Source organism: Macaca fascicularis, chromosome 3, assembly GCF_037993035.2.
Source record: "Macaca fascicularis isolate 582-1 chromosome 3, T2T-MFA8v1.1".
In the NCBI taxonomy this organism is placed as follows: Eukaryota; Metazoa; Chordata; class Mammalia; order Primates; family Cercopithecidae; genus Macaca; species Macaca fascicularis.
Window position 1 is genome coordinate 98,737,380 of NC_088377.1, and position 24,577 is coordinate 98,761,956.

A 24,577-nucleotide genomic window follows, 5' to 3' on the forward strand; every position below is an offset into this window, starting at 1 on the left:
GCAGCCAGCCAGTGATGGTTATTTGCAAGGAGTTCTCTGCCAGGTTAGAAACCAAATTTGCATTCATTCCAGGGACAAATTGCACTAGAGTCCCTGGATTGCCAAAGGCACCCTGTGTTAAAAAGGCACTGGTCTTTTAAGGTGGATCTTTATCATTGGCTTAACAAATAGTCAACAGGCAAAAAGGAGTGGATGTAAAGCAGCATTTCCTGTTAAATATTTGTTCCCATTCTGCTTGGCAACTGTGTACTCTGGGCTAATTTTGTTTGACTTTATGCTGTCAAATAGTGAGGTGCCTGAATTATCCCCCTCACAAGGTATCAGGTGAACCATAAAAGCCAGGTGGACACAGGAGGTCCATATTGCTCTTCACTTGAACTGCTGTGAAGTTAGAATGAATTGGGTGATGGGCAAAGAAGAAAAACCATTCAACAGTTACATAATGGGGGCAGGGGGGTGCTGGAAGTATTTTCTTACTTATTACTCTTTAAATGATTAAAATTTTTGTCAATGCCTCCTGCAGGACCCAACAGATCAGAGTTTTTCAATAAAATGTTTGATGACCTGAAAGAAGCCTCATGCCCAGACCCTAAACAGCTTCAAAGTCCTGGGAACTTAAGAGGAGGGATATCTGGAGTGGAAAGGAGCAGAGTTCATTCATTAATTGGTCTACTTCTTTCAAGGAGGTCTGTGTTCTGAATGTCTATAGCAGAAGTCAGAAGTGCCCATTTCATAAATGTTTTTGGCATCATGCCGGGAACACTGGTATATTCAAAGCCAAATACTTTTGTTCCAAAATCACCTGCCCCTGGCCAAAAGCTCCCACATCCCTCACCACTCACAGAGGAATGCTTTCAAATAGGCCTGAGGGTCCTTCTCACCCAGCATGGGGATGGTGGGACCCTGGCTTTCCTCCTCAGGGCCAGGGGGTAGCCGCTCATCCAGTGGAGCCCACATGCTCTTGGTGCACTTCAGGATGTCTCTCTTGCTCTTTTCCTTGCCTTCTTGAAGGTTGTCAGATCCTTGTGATTTCTGTGCCATCATAGGAGAGTAATTCTGCAAACTAACTTAAAAAACACACACACAAACAAATCAGACACAATGAGTTCAGCTGCTGGGCTTGGCTCAGTGAAAGGGAGAAAGAAGGCCAGAATGCCTACAGTCAGGTGAACGATCCAGCTTCACAGTCATACATGAACCTGGCTCGCCCACCTGAGCCAAGCTCCCTGTCTCAGTTTGGTGAAATGCTTCCCTCTCCATGGCAAAGCAGCTGGGACGCAACTGGCCATGTATATTACACACCTGGCGCAAAAAGTATCAGCTGCCCCCATTATTTAACTTGACCTTCATGAACATCCTGTAAAACTAGCAGAGTAAGAGCAGGACACAGCAGCTTAGCGCAGCAACAGAAATTGTTCGGTCTCCACAGACTATAAGCACCATGAAAACAAGGGCCGTTCTCTTACTCCTTTATGTATCTCTAGAATTTAACTGGATTTTTGGCACATAGTAGGTGGTGAATTAACAAATATCAAACTAAAATAGCAAAGTGAGGTTTCAAACCACACTTTCTGGTGCAACTACTTCCATGACATATGCTTTAATTTGAATTTGTTTATTCTTCAGGTTTAGAGAAATGACCAAATAGCCAAACACTTACTTCAGTAGCATTTCTAGGATCCCTAAACTTACGCATAATCACTGATCACATGACATGTACATCATTTCTAATCTGTTTGCAAAAGGCAAACCATTCAGATTTATTACAAATGTAAATATTTTCTTTCAAGTATAGGTGAGCATTCTAGACGCTACTGGAAGCATAATTTTCTTACCTGCTTTATATATTCAAATTCTGTCAGGTATAAGTATATACAGTTATTGTTGCAATTTTAAATTACTACAAAAATTAATAATAATGATGGCTGTCAATTTTATGTTAAAAACAAACCTTTCAATTACTTAAAAATTAAAGGAAAAAATAGTTAAATCTACATTAACAGTCAATATTTTAGCCAGTTAACTTTAGGAATATCCACTGATAGCAAATTATAAAAATTTCAATAATAATACAAGACAAAATAACGCAGATTGAATTATATTCCTAACCTTTGGAGAATTGTTTGGTATACTAGAATTCATAACATTAAACAAAATAACATTTAAAAATCTCACTGAAATTGTACTTATTTAGCTTCACATAGGTTTTGGGTCTTTCAAGGAAACAAATAAATCTCTTCAGCAGTGCCTTGTATCTTGTGAGCATGAATGATAATAACAGCATCAACACTGACAGTGCAAAATTTCACAAGAAGGAAAAACTCCAAAATTATGCTTAACAACATTCATGAAATATCAGATTCAATAAAGGACCAAAAGCTTTGAAGAAAACAATAACATATTACAGAAAATGTATTACAGAAAAATAAGATCCCCAAAATAATCTCACTCCTTCACTGACCTTGGCCGAAAGTGAGTTTCATTTAGAATGGGAGAGTTTGCACTGTGGAGGAAACAAGAAGCTATCAAGTAGCTGATAGTACTCAAATTGCTGCTTCTGTATCATAATGACAAATTTTAAGTTAGCGACTGCTTTTTCAAATGTAACACTGGAGAAATTGTTGAATTTTTAGGTAAATGTGCTGCTTTATTTGTACGTCCCCAAACTTCCATCTTATAATGAATGACATACTTGACCTCAGCCTCCAGGCCTTACACAATCAGTGAGGATATTCTCTCTGCCAGCTCTGTTGTACTTGGCCACAGAGCAGGAAAAAGGCTTGCCAAAGAAAATGGGAACCCTTGCTAAAAGCAAGGGTCAGGGACCAGTTCGTAAAGAAAACCTCTTTTGTTCCTTCTGTTTTAGTGGATGCCTTCCCAGCTGGTAAACAAATCTGCTTCTGGAAATGGATTTTCTGAAGCTTGTGTGGTCTTCCTTTGGCATTCACTCGCTTGACCCACAGAGCAGCCCTTCGGAAAGGGACACAGATCAGGCAGCATCCTGGAATTGCTCAGTGGATAGTCAGGGCACAAGTTATGGCATGTGACTGCCTGCAGACTTCTCTAATTAGTCCATCCACCCCAAGGGCCTTTGGGAACCCAGTTCTTGCTAATTCTTTGACTTGGCCCCAAGAGGAGTCCTCATTCTGGATCATGTCATTCCATGCCTGGGGAATCCAGTACTTTCTCTCTCTTCAAATCCCTTCTACTCTGATTACTATGCTGTCATTTATCCTCATGTGTATACAAAACTTCTACTCATGTGGGAAATTGCATATAGTATCACATTTAACTAAAAAAAAAGAGGATGCAAAACTGTATATGCACTAAGAACTCAATTTTGTAAAAACAAAATAAACAAATGCCTTGAAAAAGGGGGGAAAAAGTACCAAAATGTTATCAAGGTTTAAAAATTTTAAAAATAATCAAAATCAGAAAAAAAGGCTTTGTTACATTAATTCTACCTCACATTTTCTTAACTTGAGCAAATTCATCCATACATGCTCCTTTTCACTGTGAAGCTTTAGAGCCACAGTGAAATCATAAAACTTGGTGCTTTGACACTTAAAGCAGTGACAATGATTACATTATTGCCCTCTAAGTTATTTCACTTTTTGTATCTTTATGCAAACAGGTTTTCTTGCCAAACAGGTTGTTCATACTAGGAGAATACAGATCGTGTTTTATTTAGTCTCTGTTCCCCACAGATCCCAACACCTTTGACCCAAGGTAACTAATCTTTATTAGTGAATTGCTTGGTTACTTGGGAAAGGAGCATTCAGTTGGCTTTGTCAGCTTTCTTAGTTCTTATCTGGTTAAAAGAGCAAGTGTTTTCAGGTCAGATAACACTAGGATTTTAATATCAGCTCTGCTGTTTTCTGATATCTTGGGAAATTTTCAAACTTTTCTGATATTCTATTTCCTCATATCTATAATGACTATGAAATAAACACCTTATGGAATTGTTAGGAAAACTTAATGGAAAATATGTCCAAAACAATCATCACTCATATTAGTCAGTTTTCTTTCTTTTTCCTTCTCTTCTGTATGTTGCTTCTTGTCTTTATCCTGTGAGGAACTGTCAAGTAAAGAAGTATCACCAATCAATGCAATCACTTTTCCAATAGAAAATAAATTTGACCCTGTTAGTTTGTGGGTAACCTGTATTGTCTTGAAATTACTTAGTTTGGATGATTGAGAAGTAGATGTATTTGGGAGAGTGAGAATAGAGTGTTTCTGTGACCATGAGAATGTGGATTTCCCTGAGATGAGTTAGAGGTGCTTATCAGAGTCTTGAGATTCCTTCAATTATAGACTAAATTTTAAGGTTATAATTGTAGTCTGTAGCTCCAGCCTTGGCCACCATTTCTGATTAAACTCAGTGGCCAAGAAGAGAACTGCATAATGGGAGAACAGCCCGAGGCATTCTGCATCCAAATGGATTTCTAACACCGTGTCTGCATCTCATCCATGGATCCTCATTGTCATTGCCTCTGTTCAGGCCTTCCTAAGATCTCAAATAGTGTCCAGGCTTGCCTTGTTCACCTCCCTACTTAATATAGTGACTTCTCCAAGAGCAGCATTGAAGAGAAGTCTACATAGATCCATGTGTTCCATTAAGACCTGCCCCTGGCCGGGCGCGGTGGCTCAAGCCTGTAATCCCAGCACTTTGGGAGGCCGAGGCGGGTGGATCATGAGGTCAAGAGATCGAGACCATCCTGGCTAACACGGTGAAACCCCGTCTCTACTAAAAAAAATACAAAAAACTAGCCCTGGCGCGGTGGCGGGCGCCTGTAGTTCCGGCTACCGGGAGGCTGAGGCAGGAGAATGGCGTAAACCCGGGAGGCGGAGCTTGCAGTGAGCTGAGATCCGGCCACTGCACTCCAGCCTGGGCGACAGAGCGAGACTCCGTCTCAAAAAAAAAAAAAAAAAAAAAAAGACCTGCCCCTTTCCCAATCATGATGCCATTCATGGAAGTTTATAAAGGAAGCCTCCAGAACCCCTCCTGTTCTCAGAAAAATGACTACCACAAATCTCAGTACCACTTATATTACCTACACAAACTAAGAGGCCAGTCCTGAGAGGCTGGCACTCTGAGAGAACCAACTCATCCTTCTTCCCCTGGAAGACCACAGGAGCAATCATATCATGCCGTTGGGCCATGCTCTTGTGGCAGTGAACATCACTTCATCTGGCCCAATCTTCCACCCTTCCTGGAGACTCTCCCAACACCTGTGCCCTCTGGAACTCATGCCCTGTCACCTACCAATACCCCTGCATCCTAACCTCTTCACTGAATATCCCTTCATCTTCTATCTCTAACTGAAACTGGGATATGGCTTCTCAAGCTATGGCCCTTTCATTTATTCCTTAAAAAATCTGCACTGTAGTCTTCAAGACAGTGTAAATTTCATCTATGATTTTTGTTGCTGCTTCCAAACCTTGTTTCCTCTGTCCTTTGAAGTATATGCCATCTGACTATGTAGTTATCAACATCTAGGGCATTCACCTTCATTTACTGAAAATTTTAGGATATATTTCTGTAATCTTTCTGGAAGATTTCATTATCAATGTAGATGGCTTGCCAACACCAGGTTACTCAGTTCAATGACCTGTTCACTTTCCATAATCTTTCCCTCTGCTTGATTCCTATGGTTTTACTTCACTGTAAGAGAACACTCTCCAAAATCCTAATTTCAAACATCCCCCATCACCTCTATTCTACTCATAGACTTTGTTTGGGCACCGTTTTTGTCCTCCTTACTGGATCATTCCCTTTACTTTACAATATACTTTAATGTGACTCACCTTAAATGTATCTTCCATGTGACCACCTTGAATCCCTCTCCAGCTCCTACCTTAGTTTTTAATGAAACCAGTGATGATTCCCAAATTCTCATTTCCAAATCTGGTCCAGCCTGTGAGTTTACTTCATACCAGGGTATTCCCGCTTACTTAACATTTCCACTTGAATGTCTGTACACATTTTGTACCACACTGAATTGTTTATTCTTTCCTGGACTTCTTGACCCTCCCATATACCTGCCTTTATTCTAGTGTGCTTCATCTCAGTAAACAGGGCCACTATTCAGGCAGTTGCTTATGCCAAGAACTTATAAGTCTTCCCTGATTCCTCTATTCCTTTCATTCCCACTTTAAACCACTAAAAAAAAGAAGGAGCTGATATGGTTTCGCTGTGTCCTCACCCCAATCTCATCTTGAATTATAGTTCCCATAATCCCCACATGTTGTGGGAGGGACCCAGTAGGAGGTTATTGAATCATGGAAGCAGTTACCTCCATACTGTTCTCATGATAGTGAGTGAATTCTCACGAGATCTGTTGGTTTTTTAGGGGGCTTTTCAGGGGGCTTTTCCCCATTTTGCTCTGCACTTGTCCTTGCTGCCAGCATGGGAAGAAGGACGTGTTTGATTCCCATTCCACCATGAATGTAAGTTTCCTGAGGCCTCCCCAGCCCTGTGGAACTGTGAGTCAATTAAACCTCATTCCTTTATAAATTACCCAGTCTCGAGTATTTCTTCATAGCAGTGTGAGAACTGACTAATACAGGAGCCATTAAAATATATCTCAGACCAACCACCTCCAATGCTATCAACCAGCAGAACTCGCAGTCTCACTTGTATCACAGCAAAATGCTTTCATTTGTGCTACTATCCACACCTTTCCTGCTCTTTATAACCCACTTGAGTCAGTATGCTAGTGGTCAACTTTCACTTCTTATCATTTCAGAATTTTTGGCAGCGTTTGATGTCATTAACCACATCATCTTAATGAAAATAATCATTTAACTTGGTTTTTAATATAAGCCTCTCTAAGATTTTCTCCTACCTCAAAGCTTTTTTCCTCAAGCTTTTTTGCTGATTTTCTTCTCTCTAACCTCTAAATTTTGAGTGATCTATACCTCAGTCCTAACCCCCTTATCTTTTCTGTCTACATGCCTCCCTATATGAGTGTGGCTTTAAAGGCCCCTCTGTCATCCCCATAGTTCAGTGTAAATCACTGGTAAGGTACTTTCACATTTTTTTATAAGTCTGTTACACTGTGTTCCACTTATGTTTAACCATCATGGGATTTTCTTCAAGACAGAGATCTTAGCGTTTATATCATAATTGCATGGAAAATGTACTCAATGTATATTTGTTGAATGAATGACTATTTAAATGAATACCAACAAGGAATTGAGGAATACCAAAGCCAATCTGATTATAAAATAATTAAGGACTGTTTGGTATTTAGCAGTTAGGCAACTTATCAGAAAGTACACACTAACCAGAATCAGGTACACAGTATCAGAAAATATAGCATTGTAGATATGAATTAGAAAAAGTATGAGATTATACACACACAGACACATACATGCACAGACATAGACACACAGTCAAATGTACACACACACGCACACACACACAATCTTTCTCTGTTTTGAAGCAAAATTTTCTGAGTTATCACTTGATGCCTGCTTATTCTGTCATTTTTACAAACATTAACTGAGTAAATACCTTCTTTTACCTTCTCTTATGTGCCTCCCAACAGCTAACAAGCAGATGAAAAATCTTAATCCATTGCCAAGGAAACAAAAAAAGTAATTTATTTTTAATTAATCAGTAAATAGTTATCAATTGGCTGCATGACATTGGGCATGCAGTTTCAAGTTCTCTTGGAATGTAATTTCCTTTTGCATAATTTGAGAGAATTAGACAACATGAGATAATTCCATAAGTTCATTATTCTGTTTCTAGCCTCCACATAGACTGTTTAATGTTTGGCCAATGGAGTTCACACTTTAAAGACATTTTAAAGTTGCAGTCATCAAAATAATAAATATAATGATAATAAAATTCTCCTATTACTCAAAGGTTTGGAAGATCTCTCAAAAACTCAAGCAACAAAATCAAGCCAGGAATGTCCTTCTGCTCTCCCTCCCTATCCAAGTACTAAAGTCCCACAAACACTTGTAAAGATTTTCAAATGATTCAGTGAAGTAGAGGCAGATCTTGGGGAATACAGTGTTCTGTCAACACTCTGCTGGGAGGAACAAGCAGTCTGTGATGACTTGTTCTGTGGGTGGCTTCCTCCCACCACAAAATATGTGAAGGGTGCTCACTCCTGCCATTTAGGAGCAAGCTGGATTTAAAGACAAGGCAGTTGTGCCCAAGCTGGAACCCAAAATCAGACTTCCTGGAGTTGGAATATTCATCTTTTACTGGTGAAAATAAGCAAAAGACTATTAATTTAAAGACTGTATATACTGCTTCCTGGAAACTTGAAATGACTTCAAGGCTGATAAAGTTGGATAAACTGATTCATCTACTGCTAGCCCTGTTTCAGTCCCTTTCCAACTTTAAAGAGATTTTTTTTTCTTCATGATTTCCCTCTTTATCCACCATTTCTCCTTTTGCCTTCTCAACATTTGCTTTGCTTCATTTTGGGGAGGGGGAGTGAAAGGTGAGAGGGCATCTGTGATTCACCTCTCATCTCCTATTCCAACATCCCGGCAATCTAAATTCCTTCATGGACACCATATTCTGGATGCACAGAATTACTTGTTCCAAGATGCATCATCGTCTTGACCCTACTAAATGCAGATCTTTCTATAAGCACTGACCTTGTCTTCACTAGATACTGTTTCATTAAGCTCAAATAGAACTTATTCTATAGAAACTTCTTTCTTTCTCACTCTTCACCCCTGACTCTAACCTACTTCTGACACTCACAGCAACCTGTGTAGCCCCTTATTGTAGCCTCTTCACACTCAAGTTGAGAGGCTTATTTTCACCTCTGCTTTTCCCACCAACTAAATGAACTGGAAGGCAATGACTATGACTTATTCATTTTAGTATTTGTGCTACTTAGTTCAAGACACAGATAACAGTGGATGATGAGCAATAACTGTTTAATGAATGAATGAGTACTTCTAACTCTGGACTCTGCTATCAGTACCTGGGAATTATGACTTACTTTTTTTGTAGTCTCTATCATGTCATGTCAGCACAGCATTATGCTCTAAAAGTTGCTTACAAAAGTACATTGTACAAATGAGCTATTAAATCAATAAATTCAATGACATCTACTAATTCAATTTAATTAAACACTTGAGTGTCTACTGTGTACAAACAAACTTTGGAGGAGATTACATTTGATTACAAGCAATAGTTCGTGCAAACTATATTATAAGGCAGAATGTAATATGCAGAAAGGTAAAAAGAATTGTTCTCAAATATTAAAGGAGAATGTTGTTTATTTGGGGGGGTATAAAAAAAAGCTTCTTGGAAGAGGAACCCTTGGTTTTGATCCTTGAAGATGGGATAATGGATGAATAGGCAAACTTTTCAGACAAGAAGATTGAAAGACATGTGACCTTTTACAGCATAAATTTCACCAAAGAGCTGCTAAGCAGTGGCTTTGTGATAATTAAGCATATGTTCTTTAATATTAGTTTAACAAAATAACTGGTCATCTTCTATGATGATTATTTCTTTTAAGGAAAATTTTAGTTGGGCTCTATCACACCTGCTTTCCATGTACCTTTTCTATTATCTTTAAAAATAATGGTCAACTAGGGATCTTCAACTTGATAAAAAAGATCTACAAAAAATCTGTAGCCAACATCATACTTAATGGTGAAAACTAGAAGCTGTCCCACTAAGATCAAGTACAAGTTAGAAATGCTCCCTCTTACCATACCTTTTCAACATTGTGCTGAAAATAAAATAGAACAATAGAACACAATAGAGAGCCCAGAAATAGACATAAAAATAGTCATCTGGTCTTTGACAAAGAAGCAAAGGCAGTACAGTGGTGAAAAGTTCATCTCTTTAACAAGTGATGCTATAAAAGTTGGACATCATATGCAAAAAACTAATCTAGATAAAAAACTAGTTCAAAATGGATTATAGACCTAAATGTACAATACGAAACTATAAAACTGCAAGAAGATAACACAGGAGAAAATCTAGATGCCCTTGGATTTGGTGATGAACATTTAGCTATGACACCAAAGGGACAATCCATGAAGTAAAAAAGTGATATGATGATCTACATCAAAATTAAAACTTTCTGCTTTGTAAAATATAGTGTCAAGAGAAAATGAAAAGACAAGCCACAGAGTGGAAGAAAACATTTGCAAAAAAATTATCTGATAAAGAGAACTATAAACTAAAATATCCACAGAACTCTCAAAACTCAACAGTAAGAAAACACAGTCTCACTAGAAAAAGAGATAAGAGATATCTCACCAAAGAAGATACACAAATGGAAAATAGGCATATGAAAAGATACCCAATTTATCATAAAAAAATGAAAATTTAAACAACAATGAGACACCAGTAAACACCTATTAGAATGGTCAAAATACAGAACACTAAAAACACCATGCTGTCAAGGACGTGGAGCAAGAGAAACTCTCATTTACTGCTGGTAGAAATACAAAATATTAATAGTACATGACAGAGCAGGAGTATCGCCATCTTGGACAAGCACTGCCATTTTAAGTTCACCTTGATCAAAAACTGCCTAAATCCAAAGGGCATCAGCCTAATGGCTAAGGTCAGCATGACCATAAATCACAAGTAACATCTCTGACCAGAAACATTCCAAACCCCTCCCCAACCAGAGACATGCCAGCCCTGAGATAACCTTCCCCCTGGCTGGAGAGATGTCAGCCCCAAGATAACCTCCCCTACAACCCAAGACATTCCAACACTTCAATAAAATTCTCCCCTACACAGAAACATTCTAATCCTGTGATAAGCTCTCTTCTCATGAACCCTTAAATAATCTTAGTCTGGAAGAGACAGTGTTCCTGACTGAAATCATCCAGAAGCCCCTCTCAGGTTTATCTCCAAAATAAACCTGTCTTTGACTATTGAGCCACTTTTCGTGCTTCTTTCCTCTTTCTTTAACTCTTACATTTGGTGGCAAAACCTGGGACAGATTTTAGGGGTAGAAGATCTCTTGCAATCAGGGAAGCAGTGGACAGCAGCTGATTGTCCTGCTGGATCCTGAGAGTCTCTGGGAACCCACCCCATCTTGCCTCTCACTTCACTTTTTGAGCAATTTGCCTGAGGAGCACGACTAACCTGAAGGGGGCTGCAAGGCTCAGACTGGGGCTACTCTCCAGTGAGCCCTCAAAATCCTCAAGTCTCAGGAATCCACCTCTGACTGCCCGCAATGGTTATTTTGCTATCTCCTCTCCCCCTCCCTCATCCTTCTCTATCTCTCTCTCTCTCTCTCTCTCTCTCTCTCTCTCACTATGTCTCTCTCTCTCTCTGTCTCTCTGTCTCTTCCTCCTGTAGCTCTAGTCCAAGAGGCCCTTTGTCAATTCCAACTGGAACATCCAACACTGGACACTAATCCAGCCGACTGGTAAGATCTGCCCTCCCCTGGCTTTCTCGCCATACCCAGGAAAATTCAGGTCTGCCATACAGGTCCTCAGAGGACCAGTGGGACTAAGTTAGAAGAAATCTTGGAGATGCCCAGTTTCTTCTCAGCTTGATTGTCCTCTTTAGAAAGAGGATTCCAGGTTTCTGTCTTTTGTCTGGGGACACCTAGAACAAAAATAGACACCCTCAGCGACTTCTCACCTATCCACATGGATGCCAAACAATCCCACATTCCTACATCCTCTCCATTGGGCTGTCCCCTTCACAACCTTGCCAAACTTGGCTTATGCATTAGTTTTTTATTGCAACATGGCCTGATTACAATGCAACTTAGATAGTGACAGCCAATGGCCTGAAAATGGCACCTTTAACTTTCAAAGTCTCAGGAACCTTGACAACTTTATAAACAGGAATGGCAAATGGCAAGAGCTTCTCTGTATTCAGGCTTTCTTCTATCTAGATTCCAATCCTCCCTGTGTCATGCTTGCACCCCCTCATGAAATCCTTCTTCTTAATGAAAACCCTCCCTGGGTCTCTCTTTCCTCCAAAACTCCTTCCTCCAAAAACCCTTTTGACCCTGAAGATGAACTCCCTTCATATTCTCACCTTCCTGCATCCGCTCCATGCCTGTCTAAACCCTCTGCCCCAGTCATCCTTCCTGCCCCCAAGCCTTCAGCCCCAAACCTGGCTCCTCCTCTTTCTCCACCTGTTACCTCTTCAAAACCCACCTCTGCCATTCTCCTTCTCTGGGAAGTGGCTGGGGTTGAAGGCATTGCTTGCGTTCATGTCCCTTTCTCCATGTCTGATTTGTCACAGATTGAACAGTGCCTGGGATCTTTCTCAGAATATCCCTCTTGTTATTGCAGGGAATTCCTGCACATAACCCAATCCTTTAATTTCACTTAGCATGACATTTATATAAGTCTAACCTCCACCCTCACCCCTGATGAAAAAGAGTGCTCAGCTTAATTAAAAGGAATATCCAAGCTATGAGTATATTCAAAAGTCCTTTATGTTTTCCTCTTCATAAATCTTGTTTTCCTGGAAAAGGTTTTTTCCCAGTGAACTGAATTACTTTTCTCCACTCTGTCTTGCCACTCATAGTACATGTACTTCTGGTGGCCTGGGACTCCTTGGGAAAACAGAAAAGGCACCACAAATCCTGTTTTGGGAAACATCTCTGTTTTCCTTATGGAACTCCTGGAATTAGAGGTGAATAACTACCTCTCAAAATCTGTCTTTGCCTTCCAGCTATGCTTTTTTATTAGGCCCTGGAAATTGTTTTCCTGGCCCCATTCTTAAAAGGCCTCACCCAAAGGCCAATAACCCAGTTGGGAAATTAGCAAAACAAACAAACAAACAACAACAAAAACATAAACTACTGGGTATTTTTCTGGTTGTCTGTGTGGCTATATATGTGTTATGTGTGCAATCTGTATTTTAAAAGCTCTAATTAATTGGCCTAAGAAAAATAAGTGCTTAAATCAAATATTTTTAAGGAAAGAGTAAAAGCTGTGGGACCTTTCAGTTCACATGACCTTAATCTTTAAAACTTACTGCTATAGTAAGATTAGAAATGTCTTAAGAGTTGCTAGCATACATTTTTGCTTGCATATATTATTCAAGCTGTTCCATACTTATCTCTGTCAAATACTATAAGGTGTCAAAATTTGGCATAGAGGCTACAAAACTATAACTCAGCCCAAACAATAATCTTTGTTTGTGTAACTTTTTAATAAATGAAATGTTAATATTGGTTTAACGAAGATAGCTACATCTTGAACTATTTAGTAAAATATCCTAACTTCTAATCTTATAGCCTTAGGCAGTCTAGTCCACAGACATGAAGGAAGTTTGTTTTGGGAAAGAATTGTTATCACTGTTGATATCAAAGAAGAGAATTTATATAAAAAGAATCTTACATGGCAAATTCTTGCCCTAAAGTAAATTAACTGGTTGTTTAAAGAAAGGGGTGTTTACAAGTCAAAAATCTGAGGCATGTCAGAGATTGTGTAAGTCATAAAATATTTATAAAAGAGAATTTATGCAAGAAGTGTTGTACAATTTAAAACGGCTTTAACCTCCTGAATGCTAACTGTTAGCTATATAACTTGTGTGACTTGCAGCTAAGTAAGACCTGGGACACGTGGGGTTAAATGCTAGAATAAGTCAGACCTTATCTGCACTTCTGTCTAGGTCCTAGGCTCTTTATCTAGTACATAATTAAAATCGCAAGCTTACCAACAAAAGTAAAGGTCCCTAGAAGTTAATAGTGTAACATATATTTAAGACTATTGAAAAAACAATTTACACATACTTTTGGTAAGAAGATTATAAGGAGGCATGAGAATGTTGATTTTTACCTACATTAAAAGGTTAAAGAATTGTTTTAAGTTGAGTAAAATAAAAATGAAGGTTTAAGCAAGTTTCGGAAGGTTAACTGTAAAGCAAATTCTGTGTGTAAACATTTTGGCTAAAGCTGAAAGGGTATCATCCAATTTTTCTGTAAATTGAGCATTAAAAAAAAAAAAGCACAATGGGTTTCTCTTAAAGCACTAACTTGCTCTTTAACAAAAATGATAAAGGGTTAAAAAGGGTCTATACAAATCTTACCATATGGTCAAACATTAAAATTGGGTAAATAGGTCTACAAGGTTTTACTAAAAATTGAGTTTAATATTAACAGCACACTAATATAAAGGTAAAATTTTGGCTTGTTATAAAATCATACAGGAAGCATTGTCAAATATAAAATGGTATTCGACTTTCTTTGGGTTATGTTTATATAAATATGTTATTGGTATGTGCTCCAAAGTATGACAGACTCCTATAATTCTGATATATCTTAGTGTATGTTATCAGTAATAATTACAATTGTTATGTTAAAATTGTTGTGTGCCACAATGGTACCAGATATCCTTGTAACTTTAACTATGGCTACCCTAAAACTTTTTGTCATCCATAAACAATTGTTGTCTTGTTTTGGTCCTCCTTTAGAAAGTGGTTTTATAATCAGCTATAAAGCTGTAACAGGTGCTCTTGAATGCAGGTTTCTGATAACTTTGGAGATTGTGACATCAGAATAGAGGAAAAACATTCAGGACTCTTGAAGAGCTAAAATGTTCATTAATATTATGCAGAACAGGAATTAACTGCATAAACTGCACCAATAGGAGACTTGAGTGATCTTTTTGACATTTTGCTTAAAATATTACTAATCTTTTGTTTTGCTTTTCAAAGTCAAATAAACTTTTCTTTTGAGCTATTGACAGCTTTTAGCAATTTAGTATACTCCCATGAACAAAATTTGGAGCATACTTGTTTCTCTCTACCTGATTTTCTCTAGAATTTGGAAACTATCTGTGAGTATTCTTAAGTTATGACAACATAGTTATTTGCATAAGTGGAGTAAGAATCTCTTTTCTTTTGTAACAGGACACCATTGGAAAAACTGGTTATTTTTACCAAGGCTTTGACTGGAATGGTGTGCTTTCCTTTAAGGAATCAAACTTCACTTATGAAGGCAATAAAGCCCTTGGAAAACCAGCCTCATATTTTGTGTACACAGTCCCTGTACATGGTTTCTGATCTGTGGTAAGTAAATAACGTCACTTTCTGACAGGCCGGGAACCCCAAGTTATCTTGGAACCTCAAAAGGCGAGGAATTCACCCAACTCATAGGTATTTGATGGTACAAATCCATGGCTGGGCTGGGCTTTAAAAAGGTCTTATCTCATCTCTGGAAGAAAGTTCCATCAAAGCCAATTTAAAAGGCTTATGTAACAAATAATCATTCTTTCTGTACTGTATGCAAACAATTAATCCAAGTATAATAAAGCAATCCAGTCCTACCATGATTTATCTTTTAATAAAAATGGGAAATTGGAGAGAGAAAATTGTGTTTCAAAAACTATAGCACACCTGTTGTTAAATTCTAGTCTTGACTAATGTTTTTTAATTTTTATTATTTTTTACAGTTTAAATTCAATTCTAATTTTTCTGGCTACAAGTTTCTGAAGTAAGCTGTGTCCTAAAGTCCTATGAACTGAAAACTAGACATTTCAGCAGGCGCTGCCTCTAAGCCCCCAACCATCACAGGAGGAAATCTCTTCACTGCTGGCACTGACAACTAATAACTGAGGGTGCCTAGAATCTTTCACCCCCATGTCTAGTAAGTCCATGGAACCCAGGGATCATGGCCATTTCATAGACAACTACCCAACAACATCTACAGATGGTGTTACTCCTACAGTCAATCTGAGACCAGAAAACTCTCCATCCCCTCATCAGCAGGAAGTAGCTAGAAAGAACACACCATCCCTCGTCCTTTTTATAACTACGGGGTCTGGATTGACAGAGCAGGAGCATCACCATCTTGTACAAGCACTGCCATTTTAAGTTTGCTTCGATAAAAAACTGCCTAAATCCAAAGGGCATTAGCCTAATGGCTGAGGTCAGCATGACCATAAACCACAAATAACATCTTTGACCAGAAATATTCCAAACCCCTCCCTGACCAGATACATGCCAGCCCCGAGATAACTTGCCCACTGGCCAGAGAAATGTCAGCCCCAAGATAACCTCCCCTTCAACCAGAGACATTCCAGCACTTCAATAAACTTCTCCCGCATACAGAAACATTCTGAGCCTGTGATAAGCTGTCTCACCCTGAACCCTTAAATAACCTTAGTCTATAAGAGAAAGTGCACCCAACCAAAATCAGCCAGAAGCTCCTCTCAGGTTTATCTCCAAAATAAACCTGTCTTTGACTGTCGAACTGTTTTTTGTGCTTCTTTCCTCTTTTTAACTCTTACAGTACAGGCACTTTGGAAGACAGTTTGGTGGTTTCTTACAAAACTAAGCTCACCTTTAACATACGATCTATCAGTTGTGCTCTTTGGTATTTACCCAGAGAGTTGAAAATTTATGCCCTGCCAAGTGCGGTGCCTCACATCTGTAATCCCAGCACTGTGGAGGATTAATAGATTGCCTGAGCTTAGGAGTTCAAGACAAGCATGGGCAACATGGTGAAACCCCATTTCTACAAAAAATACAAAAATTAGCCAGGTGTGGTGGTACATACCTGTAGTTCCAGCTACTTGGGAGGCTGTGTTGGGAGGATCACTTGAGCCTGGAAGGTTGAGGCTGCAGTGAGCCAAGATGGCACCACTGCACTCCAGCCTGGGCAACAGAGCAAGACCCTGTCTCAAAAAAACAAAAACAAAAACAAAACGTATGTTCACACATAAAATTGCACATTGATGTTTATAGCAGTTTTGTTAATAACTGTCAAAACTTGGAAGCAACCAAGATGTCCTTCAGTAGGTGAATGGATACATAAACTGGTACATCCAAATAATGGGATATTACTGAATGTGAAAAAGAAATGAGCTCTCAAGCCATGAAAAAGACATGGAGGTGCCGTAAGTGCATACTACTAAGTGAAAAGCAGTCTGAAAAGGCTACATATTTCATGATTCCCATTATATTACTTTCTTAAAAATGGCAAAATTATAGAGATGGGGAAAAATCAGTAGTTGCTGAAGGTTAGGGGAGAGAGGAATGAATAGGGAGAGCATGAGGGATTTTTTGGCAGTGAAACTATTCTTTATAATACTATAGTAGTGAATACATTCAATTTCCTGAGCATTTGTTCTGAGGACTAAGCTCTGATTTTTTTTATCTTGCCCAAATTCCTAACTAAATGTCCACATAAAATTCTGTACATAGATATATATAGTAGCTTTACCCATAATAGTACAAACCTGATATTAAAAAACCCCAGAGGTAAATGGTTAAACAAACTGGAACACTCCTATCTTGGAATACTACTCAGCAATAGAAAGGAACAAATGAGTGATACATGTAAGGCTGTGGACTCTATTGTGTGTCCCTCAGATTCATATGTTAAAGCCCTAATTCCCGATGTGACTATATTTGGCCTTTACACAAGTAATCAAAATTAAATGAGGTCCTAAAGGTAGGGTCCTGATCAGATAGGATTAGTGTCTTTATAAGAAGAGACACCAGAGAGCATGTGCTCTCTGTCTCTCCACCATGTGACAACAGAGAAAGAAGGCAGTCATCTGCAAGACAAGCCCTCACCAGAAGCTGAATTGCTGGCATCTTCGACTGGGACTTTTAGCTTCCATAACTGTTAGAAAACACATTTCTATTGTTTAAGCTACCCAGTCTATGGTATTTTGTTATGGCAGCCCAGGCAGACTAAGATATGCAGCAAGTCAGATGAATCTCCAGAGAATTTGAGTGAAAAAATCCAATCCCAAAAAGTCACCTATTATATGATTTCATTCATGTAACATTATTAAAATGACAAAATCGTAGAAAAGAAGAATAGATTAGTGGTTGCCAGGGGTTAAGAAGAAGATGGGGCAAGAGGGAAGAGGTATGGTTATTAAAGAGCAACACGGCCGGGCGCGGTGGCTCAAGCCTGTAATCCCAGCACTTTGGGAGGCCGAGACGGGCGGATCACGAGTTCAGGAGATAGAGACCATCCTGGCTAACACGGTGAAACCCCGTCTCTACTAAAATACAAAAAAAAAATTAGCCGGGCGAGGTGGCGGGCGCCTGTAGTCCCAGCTACTCGGGAGGCTGAGGCAGGAGAATGGCGTGAACCCGGGAGGCGGAGCTTGCAGTGAGCTGAGATCCGGCCGCTGCACTCCAGCCTGGGCAACAGAGCCAGACTCCGTCTCAAAAAAAAAAAATAAATAAAATAAATAAATAAATAAAGAGCAACACTAGACATCCTGTGGTGATGGAAATATTCTTATTTGATTGTATTAATGTCAATATCCTGATTGTGATATTACACTGCAGTTTTGAAAGACGTTACCTTTGGGGGAAACTAGGTAAAATGTACACATGATTTATGTATTATTTCTTACAACTCCATGTGAAACTACAGTTATTTCTAAATTTAAAGCTCAAAAAAATACAAAACAAAACAAAAATTAGGTAGAGTTCTAAAAACAATAAATCAAAATGAATTCCAATAGTGTTAAGGACTTAATGTGAAAAAATAAAATAATAATAGTCCTAGAATACAATATTCATAAATGTTTTTCTAATCATGAAGTGATGAAGGTCTATGTAAAATGACATCAAAGCCAATGACGGGAACTCATGATGAATTATTTAACCAGATAACGATTTAAATTTTACAGTAGCAAAAATGATAAACAGGTTACAATATTTAGAAAATAAAAAAGACTGTAAAAATATTTGCAATATATATAACATTAAACATTTTCATATTCTTCATGTAAAAAATGAAATTAAAAACCAGTAAGAAGAAGACACATAGAAGTAGAAGCAATGTAATGTTTGGGTAATTGAAAAATAAAAAATCTATGAATGACTAAAAAATGTTAATATGATGAGCCTTATTGATATTCAAGGAAACGAAAAATAAAAGAACAATGAGTTATCATATTAAGATTCTCAGATTAGAATTTCTTAGAGTGAAAACATCTAGATCAGGAGTCCTCAGTCCCTGGGCCAACCAGTCTGTGGCTTGTTTGGAACCAGGCTACAAAGCAGGAGGTGAGTAGCAGTCGACCAAGTGAACGTTCATCTGTATTTACAGCTGCTCCCCATTGCTCACATTACTGCCTGAGATCCGCTTCCCATCTCATCAGCAGTGGTGGCATCAGATTCTCACAGAAGCACAAACCATATTGTGAACTGCACATGTGAGGGATCTAGGTTGTGAGCTCCTTATGAGAATCTAATGCCTGATGATCTGTTGCTATCTCCCATCACCACCAGAAGGGACCCTCTAGTTGCAGGAAAACAAGCTCAGGGCTCTCACTGATTCTACATTATGGTGAGTTGTATAGTTATTTCATTATATATTACAATGTAATAACAATAGAAATAAAGTGCACAATAAATGTATTGCACTTGAATCATCCTGAAACCATCCTCCACTCCACCCCTGGGCCATGGAAAAAATGTCTTCCATGAAACTGGTCCCTGGTGCCATAAAAGTTGGAGACTGCTGATCTAAGTCATGGGAAAATTACCACTAATTGTGTAAAAATAAATATTAATCAGTAAAAATTTACTAAAGAGCAGTTAGGCAATATGTACCAATGTCTAACAGATACATACTATGAGATATTCTTTACAGTAGAGTAACACAAATAATGGTAAAAAGAATGACGGAGTTAGAGAATTATCAACTTAACTGCATCATGGTAGTAAATAATTTCAGGAACCACCATAATTGGGTGCAAAACTTAGGGGGTGAGAGTCCAATGAAGAATAGGATATCAAGATAGCCTCAAAATGTTTCTTCAAGAAATGCAAAAGGAAAAACAATACTTCGTGATGGAGAAACTTAGCAGATGCTTCCTTAACCAAGTGATCAATATTCACATCTCGGGTAACGGAATATAGCAACATCATATTCCTCCTGATATGAAGCACTCAGAAAGACAGTGGTTATTTCTGTGCTATTTCCATGTTTTAATAAACCAAATGTAATTATGAAAAATATCTAATAAATCCAAATTGAGGGACATTTTATAAAATAACTAGCCTGTTGTATTTAAAAATGTTAATGTCATGAAAGACAAAAAAAGATCGAAGAATTTTAAAACCCTGAAATGATATGACAACTAGATTAGACTCTGGGCCATATTTTTATGTTTGCTTTAAGGATTTTACTGGGACAAAGGCCAATTGTGAATATGGTCTGTAGATCAGATAACAGTATTGTGTCAATGCACATTTTATTATTTTGATAATTATACTATCATTATGTAAAAAAAACTGGCCTGTTGTTTGAGAAAATAAACACTGAAGTGTTTAAGGAAAAAAGAACATTATATCTGCAATTTACTCTTGAAAGACACTATATACATAGTGTGTGTGTATGTGTTTGTGTGTGTATAGAGAGAGACAATAAAAAAGCAGGGGAAGTAAAATGTTAACAATTAAGGAATCAGAAGACTACACGAGAGTCCTTTGTATTGTATAGACTTAAGTCCAATAATTTTACTTCAAGTATTTTTTCAAAGGAAATAGTCATAAATATTTCTGAAGATCAGTCCAGTGTTCGCTGTTAGAGCAAAAGTTTAGAAAAAGACCTACATGGCCATCAATAATGAATTGCTATTATATAAGTTATAGATTTTTACCTGATGGAATACTGTACATCCATTAAAAATAATTGTGACAATGTATGGTTCTTGGTTTATCCCAGAAGATGTCTGGAATATTTTGTTATAGAAAAAATGTCACAGAAAAATATGTACACTATGATCTCATTTTTGGGGGAGAAGAAAACAATCAATATTTATATTAAAAAGATACTAATCCAAAATGCTAAATATTGTTATTTCTGAATGGTAGGCTGGGTGACTTGCATTCTTATTTTGTTAATTCAGATTTGTCGGAATGTTTTTTAACAGCCATGAATTACTTTTATTATGAATAAATAAATAATGTCATTTTTATTTTAAAAATCAATGGAATAAGAAGAGTGAAAAACAATAAAATATAGCATAAAAAGCAGTTAAATAGTCTCCAAATATAATGTATCATAAAATAAAGTGTCAAATGTCTAATTTTATTAGACAAGTTTTTAAAAAATCATAGACTTTTGTTAAAATTGGGGGGGGGGGGGGAACTAACAAATTAATACCTAGAAAATGGCAAGTCTCTTGTAGCAGAGAAAAGACCCATGTCTGTTTTCATATTTGTGAAGCAGTAAAAGGAGGAGAAAAACTCCATGGGTAAGATAAAATGATATAATTTTCAATAAATTTTTAAACACCAATTGTGGGGTGTCTAATACTTTAGAACCCCTATGGGTCCCAGGTGAAACTGTCAGCCACTCACAATGTCTCTTCCATGGGCTTTATGTGAGTATTCACCAGGAAGATTGGGAGCAAAGTAGGATAGTAAAAAGACCAGTTCCTCTTCGACAGGCAGTGTCCTTGGAAAGGGAAACACACACACACCACACACACACCACGCACACACACACACACACACACACACACACACACACACACACACCTTCCAAGCAGACAATAAACAGGAAGCAACAGCAGGCTATGGCTACAGGAGGGCAGGATAGCTAAGTGAAATTTTCCCTTAACCTCAGGCATGCAAACCCTGCTGAAAGCCTCATAATAGAGCAGAATAACTAAGAGAAACTCCCCTAAGCTTTCCAAGACTTAACTCTGAATAAGAGGCAGCAGCTACCTATGGCTAAGTGAGGGGGAGAAGAGCTAAGAGAAATGACTCGTAAGGTGCAGGTGAATGAGGCCTGCTTCAGACTGAATGCAGAACTGAGACAAGTTTTATACAAACTCAAAAATCCCAGTCCCTGATAAAGGGAAGGTTCTGATTCTATCTTTCTATTATTTCAACTCAGTGATGAACTCAAACTAACTAAAGTGACAGCAAATCCAAGACCCAGCAAGACTACAGACTAGATTGACTCAGTGCTCTATCCAAGTGACTTGATAGATAAAAAGGATGTTCCTGTTGAAGATTATAAAAATATTTACTTCAGTTTTTTATCTTTTTTGGTTTTGTATATAATATTTAGTATTTAATAAGAAATTACAGGAAAGAGAAAGAGAGATGAAAATGAGACCCATCATTAAGAGAGGAAACAGTAAATACAACCAGACCCAGAGATACACCAGGTGGTGAAATTATCAGACAGGGACTTTAAAATAATGATAATAAATAAGCTAAAGAATCTAGTTGAAAACATGGAAAAGATGTGAATAGAGGAGACTTCCAACAGGAAGATGAAAAATGTTGAAAAAAAACCACAAAAAGAATGCAAGACATGAAAAATAATGTGGTAATAAAAATGAAGAATTCTTGTGATGAGTATAGCAGCAGACTGGACACAGCAGAGGAGAAAATAACTGAGCTTGAAGATGAATCAGTAGATATTATCAAAACAGAACTACAAAGAAAAAAAGATTTTCAAAATGGAACATAAGACCCAAGATCTATAGGAAAATATCAAGTGATTGTATTTTTGAAGCCCCAGAAGGAGAAGAGAGACAGAATAGAGAATAAATATTTCAAATCAAAATAGCCTGGCATTTTCCTAAACTGAAGAAATGTATTAAACTACAGATCCAGGATGCTCAGTAAATCCCAAGCAAGAAGACTACACTGAGTCACACCATACTCAAACTTCTGAAAATTGAAGATAAGGAGAAAAATCTTAAAAGTATCTAGAAGACAAAGACACATTACACAGAGAGGAACAACAAATAAAAATGATCCTTGATCTCTTATCAGGAGCAAAAAGAGCCAGAGATAATTGAAAGACTCATTTACCCTTCTAAAATCAAAACAAACAACTGAAAATCAATATGAATCTATAGCTTTATAGCCAGTTAAAATATTCTTCAAAAATAAAGGATACACAAAGCATTTCAGATGTTAAAAAATGGTAAAAGAATTCATCTTCAGCAGACCATATTAAAAAAGAAAGTGCTTTTAAGAGACCTTTGGGTTGAAGACAAGTTATATGAGTTAGAAAACTGATTCAACAGGAAGTAAAAATTTGATTTAAAAAACTTAAAAGTTATTTCTATTATGTTTAGGAATATACCCACACACACATATGTATACAAATATATGTACATCTATATGTATACACACACATATAATTATTAATTACATATCTACTGAGTCTATCTTCATGTAATCCAACTGATAAATAAAAATACATTTATATTTCTCTCAAAGACTAATGATTGGTTAATATTTGCAAGGTACTGTGAGACTGATATAGCCATAGAATCAAACTGTGTGTGAAAACAAGAGCATAAAAGGTAAGAGAGTGATATTTTGAAGTATACCATTACAAGGTTTCTACATTGTGAAATAGTATAATATATTTTAATGATAGATTCTGATAAGTTAGGCAAATATTATAATCCGTAGAACTGTGCTGTTGACAAGGTAACCACTACACATATATGGCTATTTACATTTAAATTAATTCATATTAAATAAAATTAAATATTTAGTTCCTTGGTTTCATTAGCCATATTTAAAGTGCTCTTAAGTCACATGTGGCTAGTGAGCTACTCTATTGCAGTTTAGACTGGAATGTTTCCATCATTGTAGAAAGCTTTATTAGACACTGCTACTCTAGGGAAAACACTAAAAAATGAGATAAAAATAAATTTAAAAGAATCATAATAAAAGTCTTAAAAAGAGAAGATAAAATGTAATTTAAAATTATGTAATTCAACCACCTCTCCCTAATAAAACAGAAAAGGAGGAACACAAATAAAAAATAGATGGACAAATAGAAAGCAAATACCAATATGGTAATATTTAAACAAAACACATCAATAATTACATTAAATATACATGGAATAAACACCTAACTACAAAATAGAGCTGATCAACTGGCTAGGAAAAAAAAAAAAAAATTATATGTTGCTTATAGTAATGAACTTTAAATATATAGACACAGAGAGAGGTTGAAAGTAAAAGGACAGAAAAAAATTTAACATGCAAACACTAAGCATGAGAAAGCTGATATAGCTACATTAATACAAGATAAAGTAGGTTTCAAGACAAAAACTATTAGCGGAGTAAAAAAAGAAATTTTTATCATAGTAAAAGGTCAAATCAAGAAGACTCAATCTTAAATGAAAATACAATAAAACAGTTTCCAATGACATGAAGCAAATACTGGCAAGACTAAAGAAATAGACAAATCTAATTCAGAGCTGGAGATTTAACATCTCTACTGATAAACAAGAAAAGTAGACAGAAATTCAGAAAGAATATGAAAGATTTGTCTTAATGGACGTTTTAACCAAACATTCCACCCAGCAAAACACAAATTCTTCCCAAATGCACATGGGACATTCACCTAGACCAGCAGTCCTCAACCTTTTTGGCCCCAGGGACTGGTTTGGTGGAAAACAGTTTTTCCACTGGAAGGAGGGTTGTGGAGGTAGCAGGGAATGGTTTGAGAATGAAATCGTTCCACCTCAGATTATCAGGCATTAGAGTTTCATAGTGAGCACACAACCTAGATCCCTCGCATGTGCAGTTCACAATAGGGTTCACACTCCTATGAGAATCTAGTAACATGGCTGATCTGACAGGAGGCAGAGCCCAGGCAATAATGCTTGCTCACTTGCCACT

The 24,577-nt window shown here is 37.4% G+C and overlaps 1 protein-coding gene across 2 annotated transcripts in view; it reads right to left on the reverse strand.

Annotated features, from left to right (window-relative positions):
- ITPRID1 (ITPR interacting domain containing 1) overlaps nt 1-24,577 on the reverse strand; it is a 117,596-nt gene that overhangs the window by 88,673 nt on the left and 4,346 nt on the right. Inside the window, exons 1-2 of one of the 2 annotated variants that reach the window (XM_045388992.3) lie at nt 16,485-16,598; nt 882-1,067 (exon numbers count right to left, since the gene is read on the reverse strand). In XM_045388992.3, the coding sequence (XP_045244927.2) occupies nt 882-1,044 (163 nt within the window). In that variant the 5' untranslated portion in view covers nt 1,045-1,067; nt 16,485-16,598. Of the gene's footprint in view, nt 1-881; nt 1,068-11,433; nt 11,567-16,484; nt 16,603-24,577 lie in introns of those variants that run through there. The other variant, XR_012432549.1, reaches the window with a different exon arrangement.